The sequence below is a fragment of the Manacus candei genome, unplaced genomic scaffold (assembly GCF_025592945.1).
Source record: "Manacus candei isolate 608988 ecotype Guabito, Panama unplaced genomic scaffold, ASM2559294v1 h1tg000036l, whole genome shotgun sequence".
NCBI classification, from domain to species: Eukaryota; Metazoa; Chordata; class Aves; order Passeriformes; family Pipridae; genus Manacus; species Manacus candei.
The window spans coordinates 2,962,987-2,987,734 of record NW_026138084.1 but is presented as its reverse complement, the minus strand read 5'-3'; the positions used below and the strand labels follow the sequence as shown (position 1 = coordinate 2,987,734).

At 43.9% G+C, this 24,748-nt stretch overlaps 2 protein-coding genes across 2 annotated transcripts in view; both read right to left on the bottom strand.

Moving 5' to 3' along the window:
* Positions 1–24,748, bottom strand: part of LOC127473544 (uncharacterized) — a 460,553-nt gene that overhangs the window by 360,726 nt on the left and 75,079 nt on the right. The window lies entirely within an intron of this gene.
* Positions 1–24,748, bottom strand: part of WNT7A (Wnt family member 7A) — a 39,106-nt gene that overhangs the window by 12,547 nt on the left and 1,811 nt on the right. The window contains exon 3 of the mRNA XM_051793319.1: positions 13,363–13,634. Coding sequence (XP_051649279.1) covers positions 13,363–13,634 — 272 coding nt within the window. The remainder of the gene's footprint in view (positions 1–13,362; positions 13,635–24,748) is intronic.

Genomic DNA, 24,748 nt, shown 5'->3' with positions numbered 1-24,748 from the left:
AAGATCTTGCTTTATGGTGAACTTGCCACTGGCTGCTGCAAGAGAGGAGCCCCAAAGAGAAGATACAAGGACTGCCTGAAACAACATCTCAGCCTTGGCCATATTGATCACCATAACTGGTCTACTCTGGCCTCCAATTGGGAGGCCTGGAGAAACACCATCTATAACGCTGCTGATGCCTTTGAGAGCGCAGCAGGATCACCCTTGAGGAGAAAAGACAACGCAGAAAGAACCGTGTCCTGCAGAATTTACCACTTAAGGAGTCTTTCTGCTGTGCCTTTTGCAATCAGATGTGTCTGTCTCACATTGGCCTCTTTAGCCACCAGCGTGCTTGTGACAAACGTGGGCAGAGCCCTCCCCAAATCTTCGTTCACGAAGCCCGGCCATGAGATTAGAATACAGCTGAATTGTCTTAAAGGCATTCAACACTTTGTTTTATATTCTACATTTAAGTGGAAGTGTGATTTCCTAGCCCCTTACTGAAATGGGATTGTGAGATTAAGGGAAAATTTATCTTGGATAGTTATTTGCTGCTGTCCAAGCAAAACTGACACCATGAACATGATGGATTTTAGCTTGTGAAATACTGAATAGTCTTGTTGTCTGGCCTACCTGGGCACTTTGTAGGATGAAGCTAAAATAGACTGGGGAGGGGGATGGTGTTACAGAATCACAGATAGAGTTGTTGGTTATGTTATCTATTTTACCTTCCTATCACTACATAAGTTTTCCACAGTACGTATCTCCCTTTCCAAAAAGATACTGGATAGAACGTTCATGCCAGAAGTAAATAAAAGATGATGATTGAAGAGGTTTGGAAATGAAGAAACAACGTGGTGTTCACTGACACTAAGACAGCTTAGAAAGAAAATGAAACAGCAATTTTTCTGGTTTTGGACATGTTACCCACTTACCATTATCTTCTTAGACCACATCTACCTTCTTTACATTCTGGTACCCAACTAAAAATCACTCTAAAATACTGATCCTTCAAATCAGAACTCTCTAAAATAGTGACCTTTTTGCCATGTATTAAAAACCTGATGAATGTCCATTGTTAAAAACACCATTTTCCCAAATCCCTGCTCCAGTCTCCGAGCCCATTCCTGCAGTCAATGTATGGATCAGAGGAATGAAGTCAATGAAATCTTGACTGAGCAACGTGTGCTGACCTTGACCTCTCCAAAATCAATAGAATTTTTCCAGCATCCTGTGTCCAGTGTGTGTCTGGTTTTAGTTTTGATCTTGGGACAGATCTTCATCCATTCTCTGGGCTTCTAAATGTCAATGCATGAAGATGTCATTAAGAGAGTAATTGTGCTTGTATTTTATATTTTAGCATGACATTTCTGAGGAAACTGGGAGCGCTCCTAGAAAAGAGGAACCAAACTAAACTACCCTCCCCAGTTTGGGAACACAACGAGTTAAAATCTTGGGGTTATTCAGGATGTCATTGCTGCCCCTCACTTTGGGCTTTGTCATGGAGCCTGAGTCACTCTGCACATAAAAGAGATGCAGGGAAAACAAGAAGTGACACAACTGGAACTCATCCTCATCACAGCCAATGTACACAAAGAGGAATGGCACAGGCCTGACTCATTCCCACTAAATTCACCTTCCATGTAACTCTCTCCACTGGTAGGGAAGCACCCAAATTAAGTGATGCTGGCATTTTGTAGGAGCCACCAGGCAGAGCATTTGGAGAAGTGCTTAAGCTGTCAAGGGAAGAGTTTCCAAAGAGTGATAGAAACCAAAAGAACAGCCTCACTTGTTCCAGACAACTAATCAGAAAACACTTCTTGTGCTGAACTAATAAAGCCAGGTACTGGCAGGAGTTTGAGCTGCAAAATAATATCACTTCATGTTACTTCCAAACATTTCCAACTAATAGCCACACACAGTTAACTACAGGTTCATTCATCTGCATACCAAACCATGAGAGTTAACCCTTAGGTACTCAGTAGATAGTACTGTGGAAGGCATATTTCTCATGCTGAAAAATGTCCATAAATTTTAGTTCTCCAAGCCAGTAGTTTTAGTAAACAAAGGATGTTTTTCCTTTCTATCAAGCTTTTCAGATGACTTCTAAGTAATTCTATATCAATTTTCCAGTATTGCCTTTATAAAAACACAATATTTCTTAGCTTAACTTCTTCCTTAACTCCTTTCATCTAGAAAGAAGCAGGAGGTATGTTCATGTTTGATTCCCAGAGAGACACAGTCAAGTTTCAGTCCTAGCACCCTGTTCACAACTAAGTAAACGACACTAAGATATTCCCATTGCCTGCTTTGCTTCCCTGCCATTTATCCAGCTGGGAAGAGCACCTGAGCCACTTCTATTCCCTTCAGTCACACTATTTTGCAGAGATAACATGACCTAGGCTGTGGATCCAAGCCCATTGCCAAGGATGGCTGTACCCTGGGTGGGATATCACCAGGCTGGTACATCAAGCAACAGCTGCTCAGGGAAGTGAGAGATATTCTTGTCATTTTAAGAGAAATTTCCCATCACTCCTGCAGCTAATCAGCAGGCAATTATGTTAGTTATCATAAGGCAGAAACAGATCACAGTGACACTGTGAATTGGGAACAGATTTCCACACACTTTGTGCTTACAATTCAAAATATTCACATTATCATAAAGTAACATGATTTTAGTGTTCATTGTAATGTGAGAATAAATATTCCACAAAGATGACATTCAAGTTCAGCTTAATACCTAAGTGTTTTCCCCCTCCTTTTGCAGTTGGGACAATAGATCCACACTTCCATGTTTTCAAACAGCTTCCACTTATCAGAGATAAGATCCTACCAGCAGAGCCCATCTCTGCAGCCTCACAGCTGCCAAGATCAACACACCCGGATACAGGCCAAGAATTTTAACAAGGATCTCCTGGCCTGTTGTCAATGAAAATTTCCTCCTATGCAGAAGAAGGTGGAATTTCCTAAATTTATGTATAATGCCCCATTCAGTCTAAGCACAGGTTGCCCAGAGAAGCTGTGGCTGCCCCATCCCTGGAAGTGTCCAAGGCCAGGTTGGATGGGACTTGCAGCAACCTGGGATGGTGGAAGGTGTCCCTGCCCGTGGCAGGGGGTGGCACTGGATGAGCTTTAAGATCCTTTCCAACCCAGACTGTCCTGTGATTCTATGATTTTAAGCAATAGTTGAAGCTCTTGTCTTACAAAGCAATCCCACATTAACAGGAATTCCCTTTGGAGGTTTGCTGTATTGATCCATGTGATTCCCCTGGTCAGCTCACCCTCCACACCACACAGAGCTGCTGCTTTTTGTTAACAGATCTACCTGTTTCCTACTTATATACGAGTTCAGCAGCAGCATCCAGCAATGCCATCAATAATTCCTCTTTATAAGCCATGCATAAGTGAGTCTTGATATCAAGATTGATTTTTTTAACAAAAGGTTAACCAGCTGCTCTTGGTCTTCAGTTCAGAAGGTGCAACATAGCTAAACACCAATTTGACTAGTACCTAAAGCCATCAGCAAAAAAACCGTGCATGTCTGTACTACATGTTTAATGTATTGATCTGACATTAATTTTATAAATCTCTCTTTAAGGGGAACCTTAATAAAACATAACTGTTAAACAGAATTAAAAAAAACATGTATCCCTTCTAATCATGTTTTCCTTCTATAATTTTCTAGAAAATATTTTAAGGCTTTGATTACACCTTTTAGTCTATATTTGCTCTAAGTGTAGCAAGGCAGACTTCTCAGGTTGATTCCTTTGGAAAACAAAGCCTAAGCACTCCCTTGGTGTCCAGCTCCTTCTGCCTTCTCACAGCCCATCAGTAACAGCTGCACCTTTACAGACATTTCAGCCAAATATGACAAAGACATTGTGAAGAAACTTCGGTGAAGTCTTAATCCAAGTCATTTGGACACATATTCTTGACTCCTTATTGAACTTCTTTATTTACCCACTATTGTGCCCTCTCAATAGTTAATTGTTTTATAACTGCAGGATTTATATACCCAAAGATAACAGCCTGTGCTGTGACTCAATTAAAGTCTCCTGTGGGAACAGCTCTGCCAGAGAATACATGGTTGTACTGCTAACTGTGTGTGGTCTCATATTTGGTGTAAGATCTGGAGTGCTTTAGGCAAGGCTGGTTTCCTTAGTGCAGGCCACCAGAACCTATGGCTGGAGCACCAGCAACAGCTGTTGGCTTAGGTCTTGTTTAGAATCCATCCACACTGACACATTCCTGCTGTTTGTCCCAGAGGACATCCCTTGGGTGCAGCTCACTTTTAAGTACCAGAAGGCTCAGGGTGATTTCAATAACCAGTTCTGATGCAAATTAATACTAGTCGTGCCTTCTGGCACTAATTGGGCATGCAGACCAAGCATCCCCTCTGCAACCCCCTGAAACCTTTATATCCTTTAACAGATCCACTCTGCCTGCTTCCAGTACCAACAGGCCTTGCCTGTGTCCTTGGACTGAAAGGTTGTTCTTCATTTAATTGATTTTTTAATTGTTTACTTCAAAATACCTGGAAACTCTTTCCATTAAAGCCAAAGTCTGTTCCATTTGTACAGCACATGCCAGCAATTATTGCTGTTGGTGGGCCTTTGAGGCTTCGTGACTTCAGAGTTTTCTGCCACCACAAGTTTGAACCAAACCTTGGTTTAAACTTTCAACTTTACCAAAACCTCTGTCATGCTCCAGATATCTCTGATAACCCAGGTAACTGAGTTCATGTCACTGACTCATCATTGCAAAGCTCTTGGGAATGTTCCTGGGGATACTTTCAACTCAAACTCGAGAGCTTTGGGTTGGAACTGCAGAAGATTCCAGTTTCTATCCCTGTTGACACAGGATTGAGGCCCACAAACCCAGAGGTAGGTGCTGAATGGGTTTACTTTGTCAGAGGTGTAATGAATGAGACTGCAGCGTAATTCAGTGTAAACTTCATGTATAAACATTGCCTGTTTCTGTATTAAAGATGTTCTTAATGACCACCCTGGCCTAACCATTAGTTTCCTGCCAGGTTGGCCAATACCAGTCTTCTATTGAGTGTCTACTTCTATGCAAGGAAATCAGTCTTAGGTTTGGAAACCTAAATTTGAAGGGTGACAAATGTCATCTGGAAGAAGCAGAACGGTGCTCATCAGCTATTTCTGAAAATTTTTCAACAACTTAGGTCTAAATTTAGGTATGAAGCGCAAAAATCTTGGATTCTCTTTACATTTCTCAACAATACATCAAAAAGCACAGGCTAATGGAAATGTCACAAGGCAAGACAGCCAAGATCATAGGTCAGAGTTAAGGGCAACAGGTGCTATGGGTTTTTTTTTTTAGAACTTTTCATGGAGTCACAGAATGGTTTGGGTTGGAAGAGATCTTAAAGACCTAGTTCCAACTCCCCTTTTTTCTGCTGCATGATCAACCTAAGTTCTACAATACCCAAACACAGCAGGCACCTGCTTTGGGGTGACTGTGCTCTGTGACAGCTGCACTAGTTTCAAATCAGTAATGTTTGTTCCAGCTTTTGTTCTGCAACAGGAGAGACACCAAAGGCTCCACCAGGGCTCCAAAGGTGCTGAAAACACTGGGAGAACTGAATAATCTGTACAGCACCTGTTTGTGTCTAGTTGATGTTCTCCTCTGAGCACTGAATGACAAGTGTGTGCCCCATGGGAAATGTCCAGAGAGAAAGGCCAAATTAAATCAGAACTTGTCCAGAAATGTGTGACCCAGCCAGTGGCTTTGCCGAGCTAATTAATCATCAGAGCAAGCATCTGATTATTTCAGTTACAAAAGGTGCATGATATTAAATTTGGAATTTGAGATCTTTGTTATTTATTAACAGAGCCTGGCCCTCAGTCTCAGCTATCTTTGTCAGCAGCATGACAGACTGTCAGCTCCAGGAATCATATCATGAAATGCATGTTTTGCTCATCATGCCAGAATCCTCTAAAACTGTGGCTGCAGGTAAGTGATAGCATTTATCATCCCTAATCTGCAGCGTAAATCAGGAATTCAGTTTTCAACCACATGACATATAGGAGGGAGTTGAAAGCCAAAATACAAGTAGGACCATGTATCACCATTTCTGATTAGCTGAAAGTGGTGGACAAGTGGAATGAAAATTCATTCTTGTGGATTACAGTTCTTGTGCAGTCCAATTCCCTCTCATAATTTAGACTAACATTAATGTTCCCTTTATCTTTACCCTGGGCTTTTGAGAAGATGCAGAGCTTGTCTGTCAAGCTTAGACTTGTTTCAAGACTGTTATCTAAAAAAAGTAGGAAAGCCATAAAATACTTCTTTGATCCTTCAAAATACAAACAAAATGCTGGAAGAGTGCATGGGATGTGTATTTTTTTTCCACATCTCAGAAATTGCCCAGCAGGGCTTTGTTGTGCTGTGCAAACACTTAGCTGGGTGGGACTTTGGGAAGCACTGAGCTGTGTCCTGTGGTCCCACCAACTTCAGTGGGAGCTTTCCCATCCAGTGAACTGGATTTACTCCAAATTCAGTGCTTGGCCTTTTTGGGAATCCTGCTGCCCCCCAGGAAACATGTGGTGATGAAGCTGCCAGGAAGGACTTTCTTGCATCTAAAGCTCCTTTTCTAATTGCACTGAACACAAGCTGTGGTGCCAGGCCTGGAGGCTGGAGGGTTGGAGAGAAGGAGGGACTCAACAGGACTGGGTTTACCTTGGATAACGTGCCATAACTAACTGAATCCAGGTTTTTGGTGGACACTCCTCTTTGCCTGTACCTTACAGCCACATCAGTGACATCTGCCAGAAGTTTTACATATTCTGTCTGGTCACAGTGAGGCACCAGCCCTGTGTATAAACCTTCTCCTAAACCTTCTCCATCTGCCTGGTTTTAATCTAGGCAAAATATTGTAGCAGGACAGCTGCTAGGACACTCTCCATAGGCATATCTGCTGCACCTCACATCAGATTTTCTATGTGTTACGTGACATTTTAGCCGTGGAACCACATTTTTTATTTATTAAGACAACCACTGCTTTGTGGGTGCAGGTGCTGTGTGTTGCTTTGGCTGAAGGTGGTTTGCACAGTGGTGTAGGGGTTGTCTCCATGTCAGGAGACATGTCAGCCTCCTCTGTCCGAGGGGTGAGAGCTGCAGCTGAATCTGGCACAATTCTTACTGCCACTATCAACAAGGGGCATCTCCCTGCCCACAGGCTGAGCTCCCCATCTTCCTACAGGAATGGACACACAGGAGGCCTTTTCCTGGTCCCTTATCAGCCAGGCAAGGAGCTTGGGAAAGGACTTGGCCAGTTCTGTGTTGCAGGAGCAGCAAGGGCCAAGCGTTGTGCTCGTTGCTCTCACACACTCAACACATCTGCTGGTGATGGAGGTCCAAGGGAGGGAGTAGCAAGGGGAGCTGGGTGTAAATGAACAAGCTCTTGAGCAAGTGGGCATCACAACCAGTCCTGTGTATGTTAACCACCTCAGGATCACTCACAGGAACTTGTGGAAAGTTATTCCTGAAAAAAGCTTTCCAACTTCAAGCCACTAAATCAGGGATGTACCACGGTTGAGATCATTTCACAAGGGGTTGTATGTGCCAGTAAAGAGGGCAGCCATTCAGCAGCTGTGTATTTTAGGAGCATACCTAACAATAAGAACTTGAAGCTTCTGAATAGAAAAATCAGGAATATTTTTGTGTCCACGCAAAGAAAAAAAAAAAACCAAAAAGAAAGAAAAGCCACTGGAAAATGTGAAGTGCAATTGCAAGGGCACTGCTCAGCCCTGAACTCCAAGGAACTGTGCTGCTGACACTATAATATCACTTGATTGCTGGTGCCAGGAAGAACAGGGTAGCCTCTCCCAGTTCTGTTCAGCTCGAAGCTGCTCTCTGAGACTCTCTGGAGTCGATGGTAATTTTGAGCAGCTCCAGGCACAGACGAGCTTTATCCTGGTGTGCCTGTGCCATCAGAGACATTCCTTCTGACAGAGCCAGCTGAGCACAGCACTGCATGGTCTGGGTGGGGGTCACAGCTGGGCTGTGGGCAGAGCCTGCTCAGGGCCAGCTCACAGCAGGTCCATCTAGGTGGGAAGGACTCCTTTGGCTGCACTGTGGGCCCCGTGTCCTCCTGGCACACCATCTGTACCCGTTAGCACTGTGCCTGCCAAGCAGTGTGGATCAGTGGATCAGTATCCCTGATCTTCTTTTGGAAGCAGGAGCTGCTGGAATGCTGGGGTCCCTCTGGAAGACTGGCCTTCCTCAGGCAGGGCTGTCCCAGTGAGGCTGCAGACCTACAAGCTGCTCTCCCCCTCCAGTGCAGGTCTCTGGGACCAGGGACAGCAGCCAGGGAATGGCTGGAGCTGTGTCAGGGCAGGCTCAGGTTGGATCTCAGCAAAAGGTTCTTCCCTCAGAGGCTGGTTGGGCACTGCCCAGGCTCCCCAGGGCAGTGGGCACAGCCCCAAGGCTGCCAGAGCTCCAGGAGGGTTTGGCTGATCCTCTGGGGCACAGGGGGTGACTCTTGGGGCTGGGCCTGTGCAGGGCCAGGGTTAGACTGGATGATCCTTGGGGGTCCCTTCCAACTTGACATTCTGGGATTCTGTGTGATTCTGTGAACAGTTCTGTGTTTTTATGAGCTTTAGGATTTAGTTCAGGCAGAACTATTAAATCTTCAGAATTTCAGGCCTGTATTCAGAATTATAAATGTTAAATTGTTTAGCAGCCTCTTACTAACCTTGTCTCTTTTCTAACATGATGCTCCCAACCTTCCAAGTGGTTCATCTGCAAGACCTTGTGTTCTGTGCTGCTTCTGGCAGCCAGGCTAACAGGCTGGTTAAAGAGAAAGGTCTGAAATGAGGCAGAAATAACTGTCTGCTCTAGGGATAGTTAATTCTTGCAGTGGTGACTGCACACTATGCAAGAAGAGGAAGATGTTCAGGGAAGTTTCATGGCAGCAATGTCCTCCTGAGGTCAGAGATGCAGCAAGTGCAGAGTGTCATAAGTGTGGGCTTTACAGGATAGCTTGGGAGAACTCCTGACCTCGGTGCCTTCCAAAAGCCAAGTGCCACTTCAGCGTTATTACAGTTTTCCCTAAAGGTTAAAATACTAAACACTCCAGTCTATTATGATCACTACGTGATCCATTTCAGAAACACCTCCTGGGTTCTCAGAGCTTTGTTTGGTATTTGCAGCAGCTCTGTTGGGCACGTCCTGCACATCCCCTGGGAGCCTTAGAGCTGAAGGGGAAAACTGAAACACTCCTGATTCAGAGGATGAAGAGAGATTGCAAAGTTAGTGCACCTACATCTGCCTCCAAAGAGGAACACTGAATAAAAATCCACCTTGATGTGCTCTTGAATTGCAAAAGCCTTCTAATGCAGCCTGTGCCCATGATTTATAACAATGACTCATAATATTGCATTATACTTAATATGATGTAACGCTGATGCAAGATGCCATTCGTGGAATTTCAATGTCACAGGAAAAGAGAGGAGAGAGCAGTGTGGTCATGTACCTTGCCATGCTGTCAAAATGAAAATGTACAGCCAAAATATGTAGAACCTTTCAATATCTACTTTGCTATTTTTTAGCAGGATAACTTGGAGAATAACATTTTTATTTCCTGGAGCATAAATATCTCTCAGACATACGTTATTGTGTTACTTACAGTAATTTAATTAACTTTGTACTTGAGAAGACAAATTTGCTAACAGACAATTCAGTCTTGCAATTATAACCCCTCACATGGAAGTTTGCAGGGCAAACCAGGATTATGCCTTTAAATTAATTGAAGCTTTATCTCTCTTTTCTGACCCAGCTGTTATGAATTCTCCTCCTGTTCTCCCTGTACTCTTGCTTCTTCCTGCAGTGAATCAGCATTTCAGGAAATACTAATTCAAAGAGGAAAGACACCCTAAACTCTGTTTCTGAAGGTCAGAAATAGCTGCTCTCCAATAGGTTTGACAAATGAGGTGAGGCTTCTCAGGCTGCTCGGGGGCAGTTTCATAGGGTGGATGCGACCCCTGCTCTGAACTCTGCCCCCTCCCTTCCACCCCGCCTGGGAACTCTGCAGTCGTGCTACAAAAGAGAGTCCTGGTGCTTTGCCACCAGGGCAGAGAGAGAAACAGGGAGTAGAGCCCTGTCCTTCAACAGAGAGGAAAACTGCTTCTGGCTGCAGGACCCACTGGCATCCCTGGCTTTGGTCTGTGGTGAGGGAGCAGCTGGAAACGGGGACGTGTCCCACACGCTGGGCTCAGGGAGTGCTCCTCGGGCATCCTGGGCATGCACACCACTGTTTTCCAAGCATTGCACTACCAAAGCTGTTAAGCAAAGGAACATGGATGTTTTCCAACTGTGACTTTTATAATCCTCCACATTTGACAATTGTCTCATTTCTGGAACGAGCTGACAGGTTGTAGATTCACAGAATATGCTGAGTTGGAAGGGATCCACAGGGGTCACCCAATCCAACTCCTGGCCCTGCACAGACACCCCAAAATCCCACTCTGTCCCTGAGAGCGTTGTCCAAACACTCCTTGAGCTCTGGCAGCCTTGGTGCCATGACCACTGCCCTGGATAACTGTTCTTCTGCTCTGACACAGTCATGTATTCCATATGTTCTGAGACTGTTGATGGCACTGCAGGAAGCAGAGAGGCATCTGCCTAAAACAAACTGTGAGAAGGTGGAAAGTCCTGATCTGAGATCTCCAAAAATCCTGGATCAGCCTTTTCCTGGAGGTTCTCTGTTGGTTTATACTGTGCAGTCCTACCTATGCCCAGTTTCCCCAGCAAGCCCAGCAGACCTGCCTGCTGCAGCACAAAGTCTGCCACCTCTCACTCACCAACATGGAACAGATGAATTCACCAGTGATGCTTAAGAAGACTCTCATCTCAACTAGATAATGAGAGGCCTGTGCTTTGTTAGAGTGCATCCTGAATTCCCTGCAGCTGGTCGTTGTCCTGAAAAAGGACCTTTTCAGAGGTGAGTGGGCCCAACACCCAGCACAGCTTCACATTTCAAGACCAAAGAAGAAGAGGGGACTGGCTTCTGAATGGTGTAGTGGTGTCTACAGGTGGAGGTAACAAATCAATAAGAATTGAACATCTGGTTTATTTTTGGAAGACTAGTAGGTGCCAGTCTGTCTCATAAGTGCAAAAATATCATCAAAAACTTAGCCATGGGCAAGCAAAACTAGATAAGAATTTGTAGCCCAGAGGAAAGCCAGCACAAATAGATTGTGTGGAGGCTGATAAGATCCCTATTGCTCCAACAGTGAGAGTACCACCTCTCAACAAGACTGTCTTTGTTGTGAAAGAGTTGAGTTGTGAGAGACCTGGCTTGCCAAATACCCATAATGCCCCCTCTGCCAATTGTCTTTAAATACTGTGATCTTTCACACAAGAGCAAAGCCTGAAAGGAACCTCTCTAGCAAAAACATCATTTATTCATTCTCTACAGGACAGAAGAGTAACAATCCTCTTCTGAGTCCTGTTACTCTTTCTTTCCCCTGGAGGTTTCAGAGATTTGTTCGAACAAAGATCAGTCATTTTGCCCTGTGAGGGGCACAGGAAGAAGTGCAGAAATATCTCGAGATCAGAACAGTTCCTGAGCCTGGTGGAGAAATGGCAGATGGCCAGAGATAGCACACACCACTGTTCTCCCAGGGAACAATGAGAAGAGCTGGATCTTCCAGGCACAAGCTTTCAGGACAGCAAACTGTGCACAGAAAGGTGAGAAACACAAGGAGCTCATGCCCTCAGGGGGATGCTTTGCCTTCCCACAGCCCAGCTCCAGGACCAATAGCCCTCCTCTACCCAAGGTCCACACCTGGGTGAGAATGAAGATAAAAAAATGCAGCTTTTCTATTTGTCTGTATCTTTGAGGTCTGTATTGGGAAAAAATTTATAGCCAGTAGGCAGTTCCATCTATGTTTGCAGTCTGGTGTGGGCTGGTGTGTCATTTCTTGGGAATCTTTTACTGCCAGCACCTATCAAACACTTTCAAGGAAGTAGCTTTCCCACAAAGCTGAAACTCCTCTGCTGTTTTTTACTTCACTGGATTTATGCTTGTAAGGCAGAGCAGGCTGTGGGCGTTGGTGCTTTACCAAGCTTTTCAGCTACCAGAAGCTAAGTAAAAAAGATCTCAGATCATTCATTTGCAAATATTAATGGTTAATCCTTGAGTTATTATCAGAATTCAGTTTTGCTACTGTGGAAGTACAAGTTTTTGCACCAGAGAGCCAGACACAGGCATTTGGGACACTACACAGGGTAAACCCCACAACCTCACCTATAAAACTACCACAGTAGCATTAAATTAAAGAAGGGCTGGGCTTTTATTTGGGGTGGAAATGGCTTTTCTTCAATACAATCTGCTTGGCTCCAGCATAAGTGGAGATGTCTCAGAGCCTACAGGTAATTACCACAACAAAAATAGTATCCACAAATTAACTGCTGCTCCTAACTTCCTTCTCCCATTTGCTTCTAAGTCACACTAACATAATGCTGAAATCAGGAGTATTGCACAGGAGGGCAAATGGGAGAAGGTAAAATAGAGAGCTAAGGAAGCAGAGGATTGACATTCCTCCCATAAGATGTGATCAGCAAAATGGTCACTCCCATAAGGAAAGCAGTGCTGGATGTACCTGTATGGGGAGCACACAGACACCCCTGGCTATTCCCAGCTGGAGCCACACCACCACTGGGGCTGCCCTGAGGTTTGCTGGGAATGCCTGACCCACAGGGATCTGGGGAGCACAGATCACACTGGGTCTGGCACCTGCAACAGCTGCCACTGACAATCAGGAGCATGGCCAAGGCAGTGAATCCAGGGCCTTTGGTGCCCAGGATCCCCAGGGAACCCATGCATGGAAGCTGCTGTGTTCCTGCCTTCCCCAGCACCGCTTCTGCAGCGGCTGCTTTCAGCTCCTCAGTCCCAAAGAACGGGGAGGGGGTGGGAATCTTGCTGTGCTAAGCCCAGCTCCATGCCATGGTGCAGCAGTGAGCCAGCCTGGGGTCCTCTGCTGCAGCATTCCCCTCCTTGCAGGGCCAGCACTTACACAAAGAGCAGGGCTGGAACAGTGGGGCTGCAAACGATCCCTTTCCAGCTGAGGGAGACGTTCATGTCTGAACCTGACGGGAATCCTGCTCTCCCACACAGTAGCAGCTTTTTATCATAAGTACCATTTGACTTCCCAGACAAAATGTTTGTTTGCTTTCTTCCTTTTACAGCTGTAAAGAGCAACATTTAGACAAATATTTGATGGACAGATGGTCCAACTTGCAGAGGTGCCTACTTGCCTACTGTAAATGCTGTCAGCATGAAAGCACTGGGTCCTCCTGCACTGGAGGTGATGGACACCCTCTCCAACCCCGGGATGGAGAGCAGAGGTCACTCACCTTCCTCCCAGCCTCGTTGTTGTGCAGGTTCATGAGCGTCCTGGCGTTTTGTTTGATCTCCCGGGCGTCCACAAAGACCTTGGCGAACCCGATCCCGTATCGGATGTCAGCGGAGCAGCCTCCCCATTTCCAGCCTTCCTCTTTGTGGTACTGTCCCTGCTTCTCCTTGTCACAGCCACAGTCGCTCAGGTTGCCCTGCGTGCAGGCAGCAGTGATGGCATGTGCCACCCCGGCCGCGATGATGGCGTAGGTGAACGCGGCCTCTCTGCTCCCTGCAACGCAAAAAGGGACATAAATACGGGACACCTGAAAGGTGAAAACTGCCATAAACACCCGACAGCTGAAATGGAAAAACTGCCATAAATATGTGGCACCTGAAAGGGAAAAACTGCCATAAATACACGATACCACACAGGGACCTGAGTTAGAAAACCAGGCAAGTTCCTGCGGGGCAAACATCAGAAGTTATTATTAGAAGTGGTATAAATCTGCAGGCCTAAGCAGGTCTCTGCTCTTCTAAGTATTGATTTTGGTGGATGTTCGCTCTCTAAAATGATACTCTCCATGAGGGAGTCAGAGACAAAGCATTGTTGAGGCAACTTCATCTGTGTACATCCAGATGGTACTAGAAGCAGTCAAACTAAAATTTTAGAGAAAAAGGGTGGGGTGGCAAAGGATTTAGCTCAAAAAAAGAAGGAAGGAAAACAAAATAGGTGGAATTGGAGGGTGAAATCACTAAAACGACCATATTTGACTTTTTAAAAAAATCACAGAATCCCAGAATACGCTGAGTTGGAAGGGACCCACAAGGATTATCAAGTCCAACCCTTGGCCCTGCACAGGTCCATCCCCAAGAGTCACACCCAGAGGATCATCCAAATGCTTCCTGAAATCATCTCAGAAGTCCGATTTTATTTATAAATTTAATTCTACACTAAAAGGGTTTTTTACAGTAAAACGATCTCTGCTGGACATCTTGTTCTGAAAGCATTTTAATTGAACTGGGACACTTTTTTCACATTGTGTCACAAAGCTTTCAACACTGACTCAACGAAATAAGTTTTGGGTTTAATTTCAAATTTTCTCACAGGATGGAAAAAAATCCTGACCTGTTGAGAGTACCACGACCAAAGGAAGGTGAAGTGGAGCCACACCAGAGGTCAAACCAACACTATTTTGTGCAATGAGGCTCTATTGACAGGCTTCTGTTTGGGGGGGGGCTTCTCACTTGAAATCTAAGATCTGATTTATCTTCTTGAAGTTTTCTTGCATTCTGGTGTGTGGGTTTCCCATGGGTGGGATCTGTGAGGCTTTTGGAACCAATTCTCCTGAGAGAGGTCTCTTCAACACCTAAGGAGGTTTGCAGAGGTGACCCACGTGTATCAAACAGCGCTTTCAAAATGTTTGGGATCTCTCAAACTAAGAACTTACCCCTGCTCTTATTTCTCCAATGACAGAATGTACCCTTGCATCAACAGGATCAGAACTGGGCTTTTAATTAGGAGAGTGCAGATGGAAAGATCCACTTCCCTTCTCCAGTTCTGGCAGACCTCAGCTGCTGGCAATAGTTCATTAGACATGAAACAAGCCCATTTCTGCTGTTTATTGGATTTCACAAAAAAATAATCACTTGGGAGAGAAACCTTACAAGCAGTTCATTCTTGGCTACATCCCTTTCACGTATATGATCTAGATTGTCACTTCTAATGAAAAATGTTCACTTCCTTATGTCAAGGAAGTAAAATGGAAAACAAGATGACATTATCACAAGCTGTTAATAGTCAACTTCGTGCCCTTTCATTACCATAGGCAATATTCCCATGGGTCCTGCTAAGCACTGTATTTATTAAGGAACTGGTAGTCAAATATCAAACTTCCTCGAAGGATTCCTTGTTTCTCTTCATTAAAAAAAAAAATAAAAAAATTAATAAAATGTTGAATTCTTGTGACTGTGGAATTTGCAGATGAAGCTTTCTAGAACTCGTGGCTTTTTATGAAAATATGAATGTGGCAGAGAAATCCCAGGCTTTAGGTGTTTTTGGGGCTGTGCTCTCAGAGCCCCTGTGGCTGCCAGGGGAGACCAGAGGAGGTGGGTCCCACTCCAGAGTGCATCCACCAGGACCAGCCAGGGCACCTTTCCAGTGCCTCCTCCAGTTTATACTCAACAATATCCTCACTATTTTAAGCCCAACACTATGAAAAATGCCCTCCTAAGCAGGAGAGGTACAATGAGAAGCCCCAGTTTTTCCCCTCAGAGGAAGCAGTGCTGTACACCAGGTTTCTGTTTCATCAACCACTACATGGGACGTTGTCAAAAAAAGTATTTTTGAGTTGAAATTTCCATCTGGTTTTTTTTTTTTTCTTTGATTGGATGATTTCTGTTCCAGCACAAGTTAATTTTAAGATCTAGAATAAAAACAACTGGGAGATCACTTTGACACACTTGATATTGTAAAGACCGAGCAGCATTTTTGCTTCTTAGAGGGGAGAAAAATGCAACACAGAGAATATAAAACTAGTTAGTACAAGAAGAATCAGAATCCAATGTCAAGCTTGATCATAAATTATATTACATAAATTATTTTATAAGTTTGTCTTTTATGGGGGTAAAGTTTAGCAGCTTTTGAAAATTTAGGAGATTACAAGGTAAACAAAGCAAGTGTCTGGAAGAATTGATCCAAGTAGGAAGTACCTTGGCACTTGTGCATTATTGATAAAGTGACATGGGCTTGTCACACCTGCATCAAACTGTTCCTGTTTGCCATAAATGATTCACTTTTTTCAGCTGCATTACCCTTGCCTGGCTCCCAGAAATGTCAGCATGGGGGGAGCTTGGTTCGTGTTGAGCCTCTTCTGTGACAGGGCTCTAGGCACCAAAACACTGTAATAGGGGGGCTATAACCAAACAGGGGGACATGAGGATGTTCCTGCCACTTTTAAATAGTCAATACTACTCCTGTACTTCAGATTTCAGCTGCAATGCCTGGAGGATCTCAGAGGGAAACACAGCTTCACCAAGGTGTGGTCAGGCAGCTGCTCCTTGCAGGCAATGCTTTCTTTCCTTGAGCTTCTCCTGATGCTCTGGAACAGGCTGACCAAGGAAGTACTGCTCCTTATTCAGTCTAACCTCAAAATAATGGTGGGTTAACAGGCATTGCCTCATCATTTTTGGATTGATGAACAATTTGGGAAAATGACCTGATACGAACTTCTTTTATTGTCCTTCTTGTTTAATTTTCCAGTGCATCTGGCAGCTAACTTAGACCTGTGCCTTAATTTCCTTCTGAACATTTAGTAGAAAAATGTAAGGATCTTAGCATTAGAATGAGATAAGACTTGGGTTTCAAAACAATACTGAAACCCCCTCATATTTACATTAAGCTGTAGGGGATGGTGACTGTAGCATCCCAAAATACTTCATAGGTGGGCACAGCATTTCTAGTTCAGGAGGACAAAGAAATTTAGTAAAGCAGGAGGTGTGATACCAAAAACAGGATAAGGAAAGAACAGAACTGGCAAAAATGCATCACACCATGTGACACACAGAGCCCACTCTGGCTACTGACCAAGACAAAATCTTTCCTAGCAAAAATAATCAGAAGGCTGATTTTGAAGGGTTTTGCTCTTCTGCACAACTGAAACAGTGTGGAAACCCCTAATCTGCAGTCTTTACCTTCTGTAGATGACTAGAAACATCAGAACACAGCTGGAAGAGTAAACGATGTTTTCAGCACTGACATCAGAAAAGACCTTTTGGAGAGAGTTAAATAAAATGTACTGATTGCCATGAGCTACTCCAACTGTCTCAAGCAATTTTCTGATCTATTTTCTAGGTGTGCTGGGTGGAAACCCAGGAATTAAATCTTCTTTCACACAATTCCCACTGAACCTGTCCTTAAACTGCAATTGAACTTTAATCTATGGGGTTTTTAAAAGTAAAAACTTAATTTATAAATATATATAATGAACAAATCAGTTGATCTTTATGGGAAGATGGGTGCAAATCATGATCCCAGGTGCTGGGTGAACTTCAGAGTTTTTTGTGGAGGCTTTTCCAGCCAGTGACTTGCAAGGGGGCACATAAAACCAGTGTGAAGAGTAAACTGGGACAAGAAGGAATGATGTGTGCCTGAGGCCCACAGAAGTTACAGAGAAAGGTAGAGAGTCATCTGTCACAGAATCCCAGAATGGTTTGGGTTGGAAGGGACTTTAAACCCATCTCATTCCACCTCCTGCCATGGGCAGGGACATCTTCCTCCAGCCCAGTCCAACCCGTTGGGTACAAGAATTCCAAGCTGTCCTTTCAGCTCCTGAATGGCAAGTTCTCCTCATTGTCTCAAATTAGCAAAGGCTGAACACACTCCAGAGCTCAACTCCAAGCACTGGACACTCCAAAGAAGGGTCCAGCACTGGTCTGGCAGAGGGGTGTGGGCTCTGACAGGCCTGGCTCTGCTCTCCACCCACCCCTGGGGCTGTCCTCACCCCCAACAAGTGTTTCAGTGCTGTGTGAACATGGAGGCTTTTCTTCATGTGTTGGACATAAATATCTTCCTGCTCTTCCTATTTCTTTCTGGACTTCAGTGAGGTATTGGGGTACAATTATTTAGGGACTCACAGAGCCTCCTTCACCACCGCCACCCAACAGGTCTTCTCTGGCTGCCTCCACATCCCGTTCTTTTCCTCTCAGTCAGTTCAAAAGGGATGAGGATCATGGAAAATGTCCTCTTTTCATCTTTAATAGTTCTCTTTTGCAGATAAAGCAGATCTGGGGATTCAAATATTCTGGTATGTATTCAGTTGAAGGTTGGACTTGATGATCTTTTAGGTCCTTTCCAACCTTAATGATTCCATGATTCTCTACATTGTGTTGCAGCTCCATTTGCTCTGATGGCAGATAGTTTGGCATTGGTGGCCTCCAAAATTTCAGCAGCTCCACTCTGCTGATGCAAAGCATCCTCCAAAACCCTGGAGTCCTGTCAGCAGACCCTTCACTGGGCAGCACATCTTCCCAAGCTGTCTTTGACTGTGACTCTGAGCTCTGCACAGTCAACCACCCCCACAGAGAGACAGATGTCACAGGGGGATCACAGGCAAGTGAAAACATAAATATTACCAGGACAGGAGGCTCTCCCAACACTGAGCATAATTATACACAACCCAGGAAAACCTTGGAGCTTTAATCCTGCAAAGACTCACATGCATGTCTTTGCTTCTGGGTCTAAATGTTAGGCTTGGTTTTGGCTGATCAGCAACTATATCAGCCTGTCTGCCAGCTGCAGAGAGGTTTTAATTCAGCTAACTTCATATTATTTCAAGTTTAATCCTAAAATTTGAAACATTTTTAAAAACCTCATTCACATGGATTAGAAACAGGAATTGAGTTTTAAAAAATTTCCAGTACCTTGATGTTTCTTGGAAAACAAAGGCTAAGCCTGCAAGATACAGAGTGGATTTACTTGCAGGAAGGCAGTAGGTGCTCAGCAGTTTAGGATCTGAGCATGTTTCTAAACAGCCTGGCCTGCCCTATCAGTCCCCTCATAAATTGACTAAGCTGTGAAATAAAAAAAAAGACAAATTTCTGTTTATCTCACTGGAAAACACGGGTTGTATTTTCTGCTATTTAAAGCCAAAGGGTCAGAGAGGGAGTTATCTGCAGTGACATGAGCTGAAATATGATTGGGAAAATATAAAGATGGAAAACACAGCTCACCTTGCCAATTATGTGCCACAGCTCACATTACTTCTCATCTCTCTATAGAGGTCATAACTCACAGCCAGGGAAAACGAAGAGCAGAACTCATCCTCTGCCTACTTTGGGAAGTGCCTCCTCCTTCCTTGGAAGACTATGTATGGTCTTGCAGGTTTTTTTTATTTTTATCTTTCTTTAACCTAGCCTGAGTGATTAATAAGAATGGTAGCTTAAAAAAAAAACACTGGAGTATCCTCATCCTATTTTTTTTCTTCCCCTTCTGTTTAAAGTTTGGGGACTTGGTGCCTAAAAATATTGTACTCACTTCAAAATGTTGGTTCCCCATAAATCAGCAGTGTGGCTTCACAAAGATTAGTACCAATAAATAAAATAAATAGAGTTGCTTTAGGAGGCATTTGAGATTTTGGGGGGTTTAGTCACTGCCCACTTTCACAACCTAAAGTTTCTTTCATCCACACGTGAAATTCTTGGAGAGGAAACACTCCAGGTACAGTGATTACTTTGGAAAATACCTTCTTTAAACTTATAAAGTTGCTCCTCGAGGCACGTGCATTGCAGAAAGCACAGCCAGTATTCGGGGAGGTCAAACAAGTCTCCCCTTTTGAGAGGGCTCTGAGCCCCCCAGAGCCCCTGAGACAGGAGATCTCCTACCTCTCTCACAAAACACAGTCTTGCTGTTTCTCTGGAACATGTACTCACAAGACACATCTGAAGGCAGGTATGAAAACCTTCTGATGGGAATTCCAACTGCAGTGACCTTGGGGCAATGTTTTATCTTACTGTGACAGTCCCTGCTGAGAAAGATTGACTTTTTGGCATAAAGTAGTGTGCTCAGGTTTGGATGATCAGGCCATATTTCTGCCTGGCCTCTGTTCTGCCTGCAAATAAGTGTTCTCCTGCAAGACACTGACAGTAAAAACTGGTTATAAGAGCAGGAAACTTAGCACTGAAATTCAGACTAAGACAGTGCTTGAGTAGATAGCAACACTCCTGTTAATTACAAATTTTTTTTCCTGTGTATACTGGGAAATTCATAACCCAGTGGTTCAGAAAACAGAGTATTTATCAATCTTGCCTCTAAATATTGACCAAACTGAATAGTGCAGTAGCACCTAGAACCTAGTTTCTCACAGACCTGTCCAGGTAATCTTCTATGCAACACAAAAACAACAAGGATTTTCCTGCCAGAGATCAAGGAGCATTGGGACAATGCTCTCAGGGACAGAGTGGGATTTTGGGGTGTCCTGTGCAGGGACAGGAGTTGGAATTGATGATCCTTGTGGGTCCCTTACAGCTCAGGATACTCTATGATTCTACCAGTGGTTGTTTACTTAGTCTCTTCTTTTGTAATGCAAAGAATCAGACTTTAAAACCTGACACACGAGACTACAGCAGTTTTCAAAATCAAAAAGCTCTAAAAAAATGATCGAAGGTTAAATCCTTTCTTGAACCCACCTGTACTGGGATGTTTTCAGAAGTGTTTGTCTATAACACAGAGGCAACATGAAGTTTTACTCTCACCTTTTCTATTTTTTTTTTTCTCTATTAAATCTACCAGGCCAGAGAGGAGAACATCCTGGATCTTGTTCTCTTTCCCATACCAGCAAGAGCTATTCCTGACAGCTACTGCACAAGCTAGCCAAGGATTTGGCTTGTGAGACAGTTGTCATTTGCTTCAATAGGCAGCAGTGGGAATGTCCCCTCTTCCTTTGCGTTGTTCAAGCCATAGAAGAGAAGTTGATTCTAATAAATGGAATAAATAAATACAGTGCAGCGTACCAAGGAAAGCCAACAGCCTCTCCTGGTTTAATGTTGCATCTGGCTCCACCTGGAATGACCCCTGAGCCAAAGGCATTGGGTACAATGTGCAGAGGGGCTGAGCTGCCCAGCTGGGCTCGGGAGTTTCCAGACTAGTTTGTCCATGTGGATTCTTGTTTTGATTTCAGCTTTCCTTATTCCCATGAGTAACATCAGCTGATGATCCTGAAGCATTTTCCAGTGCAAAAGAAAGCAAAGAACTGGCATCTTTGGGTAAGGCCAGTTTTGCTGTAACATCCTTTGCAGGCCACCACATCTCCACAGCCCCTGCCCTCCTCCATCCTCCCCCACCCAGGGGCCAGGGCAGCTTCTGCAGGGCTGTAGTGCAGATCCCACAGATCTGCACTCAAGGGAGTTTCCCCTTTGCTGTGTCACTTTGTCAAGATGCAAACAGTTTGTGCTGTTTTCACTTGGGAAAGCTCATTTAATAGTGGCAGGGCTGCTCCCTTAGGGAAAAAGCACATGGGTTTTGATTTCTGCCCTATGATGCCAATACGGTGCTGTCCTGCAGATCCCATGAAATATAGGCACATCCCAAGGCAGTTATTTGAGACAGTTACTGTCACAAACAGCAAAGTTACTGTTCACCACCTCTTCACAAGGCTGCAAAAAGGGCCACTGAGGCACCTGATGAAAAGCCTTCACCGCAGCACTTGCTCCTTCCGTGATCATCAGAGCCCAAATCTGATTTTCAGATTCTATCAAAGGCTCCACTGGTTGTTCAGATCTTTAGGCTTGAACCACATTTCACCTGAAGAGAGGTGGGCAGGAGGCTTTTGGTCTATTGTGCTTTAAAGCCGTGGTTTGGATTGTGGACGTCTCCAGGAACAGAACTGCTGACCACTGCAACAAAGGTATTTGTTGTTAAGTGTGTCCATAATTGCAGTGTTGCATCATCTCCATGGTTATTTTAAAAATTCTCTTTGTGACTTTACATTATTAATAAGGTGTCTACGGAATTGTCTAGAAAAAACATCCTTGTGTGGATCTTGATTGTGACTTTCTCATTTCCAAGTCCTCAGCTGGAGCAAACTGGAGTCACTTCTGCTGTTATTTCTCTCCATGTTATTGGCACTATTGTCACCAGCTGTCATGATAAGATATCCACAGAATGGCAGCAGGGAAGAATCTCTCTTTTGAAGGACAAACTAGACAAAATGAAGCACGGCTCTGACGAGCTGGAAACTCAAGCCTGTGATCACAAATAGGCCTTATGATGCATGGATGAGTTTAAATGGTTGCTTCCTATAACTCTACAAATACACTACCACTGCTGGATTGATTATATGTAATTTTAAAAAACACACGTGCTACAGATTAGAACAGGAAAATGTTTGATGTTCTCTTCCTACTGATTTCCAAGTGTGTCAGCTGTGTTGCCATTTTAAAAACAGGGAAAGAGGAACACAGAGCAGAGTGCCACGATCAGCCACACAGCAGTAGGGTCATGAGGAGAACTCACACCTCCTGAATCACCCTGAGCGGCAACAAGAGAATTGAGATAATTTGGGTACATTTATATAACATTCATAAAACAGGTTACCCAGTAAGGCTAAAGAAACCTGGGTTTGAAGAGATTTGGGCTTGCTGTGTCATCAAAATTGTGGCTGGGAAATACTTCACAGAATCTGTGGTATCCAAGGGAACTTATTTGTATGGACTGACACACACAAATCCCATTAGCATAAGAGTTACTTAGGCACATCCTCCTAAATTGATCTCAGGCTCTGCTCGCTGCACGTGCCCGGCTGAGCCACATTTCTGTCATTCTGAAGTCATCTCCTAATCACAGAGAGAGTCCATCAGTGCCACTCCAGAGGCAGGGAGGGAGGAATGAGCTCATGTGTGGCTCACTGACTTTATTGCAAGTGGTAAGACAAAGGTGCCCCACGTACTTCCCAGGTAACAACTCTGAGGATGCAACTGCCTGAACAATACAACCAGTTGTTGAATGCTAGAAAAGGTGCTAATGTTTAGTTGCTGTTGAAATAATGTTTTGTAATACCCTCTAATTAAAAAAGCAACAAGGGCACAGCATCTTTGCCTAATGGTTTCCTGGACTGTTCTTGTGCAGAGTTCACCTTGAAACAGCTCCTATAGGGTACATGGTCCTTCATGTCACACATCTCTTTACAATTTTGGGTGAGGCACTCAGGCCTGAACTACTCCTATTCGTGGCCATCAAATTTGACTTATGGCTTTATGGCACACAGGTTTTATCCTTTTTAACCAGAGTGAGATATTATTTCTCTGGAATATACTCTGTAACCTAGAGCACACCCTGACAGAGATCCAAGGGAAAGAAAGACCCGTGAGGAAAATGCTTTTTCCTTATAGCCATAGAAAGATGAGCTATGTCAGACATTCAAGGTTTCTATACCTGCTGATAGGGAAGAAGCAGAAGAACAAGGAGACAACCTGAGCAGGAGTGGTTACACTATAATATTTCGTGGTGTTTGAGAGCCTGAGTACTTTTACCCTTGAGACCCCAGGAATGCCTGTGCACAAATAAAATTCACCACTGGATTTTAAACCTCTGTGATTTTTATGAAAGTTTACTTTAAAATTTAAATATATAACCTGTTTAAATTTGAATGGTTTGGGTATTCTTTAAATGAGTTTTATAATTTGGATGCCATTCAACTCTTGACTGTGTTCTGAAACCAACGAGGAATTTGCCCTATCCATCTTAGCTCATAATGGATAGATAGAACATATTAAGAGTTATCACCTCAAAAACAGATCAAAGTCTACTTCCTTTAATATTGACTTTCTTTAAAAGGACCTAAATATAACCCACTAGCTAAATAATTCAATTTTCGGACGGAGGAAGGGAACTGAGAGCATGTTTATACAACAGACCACAATAACTCCACAGTTTTCTGATTTGTTGGAGAAGAAAAAAAATCCTTCTCACATTTTCTGTTTAAGGAAATGTTACTCTCAGACTAAATGAGCCCAAACCTGTCAGCCATCCAAATGGACTCTTTACTGACATGCCACTAAGTGGCAAACACCTGCATACATCACTGACAGGAAGAGCTCAGCTCAAGGAACAGAAACAATGAGCTAATCTCAATAAATGGTCCTTTTTCAGATGTTTCACAATGTTGTGCAGGGGGCTTTTTACCTTCTCTACTTGAGTCATTCTTATTATCAAAGATGTTGAAAGGTGGGGATTTCAAACCCAGCCATGTTGTTCCCTTTCTGTTTCTTTCCCTAAATATCACCAAGTTCTGGAAAACATACATATCAGTGTGCACTGATGTGATAAAATACACATTCAGTGTCCTCAGGAGTTCCAGAGCAGAGGGGCAAGGCTGTACCTGTGCATTTCACGGGAATGCAAGGAATGAGGTACTAGGGACATATCCTGCCATATGATCAAACAGTGCCTGGGGCCAGTCCAGAGGGTTTCCCCACGGCTGCTCAGGACTCTTCTTGCTTCTGTTCTCAGTCCCTTCTTCCACTCCCATCAAATAGCTATGTTTTCTAACACTCTGAGCATTGTTAAATGGGGTTTCTGGTTTTATGCAACTACATTGTAGATGGGGAAGAGACCAGGAGGCCTCAGGACTGGAAACCATAAAGCCCAACTTCAACTTCTGGATGCAGAATGTGGTGCTCTGAGTGATTAGCTTTCAGTGGTGGCTCTAGAAATGACTAACCTGTATTTGGGAAACACTTCCTCAGTCTTTGTATTTTAAGTGCTGTGGAATCAAAAAAAAAAAAACCCAAGTAAACTCCACCACTATGTGTTTTGCAGAACGGGGGTATGAGAGTTTTAACTACACCTGTGTATTGTGTTTTTCATTATTAATGCTGGTTCAGTTAAGAATTTTGATATATTTTGTATTG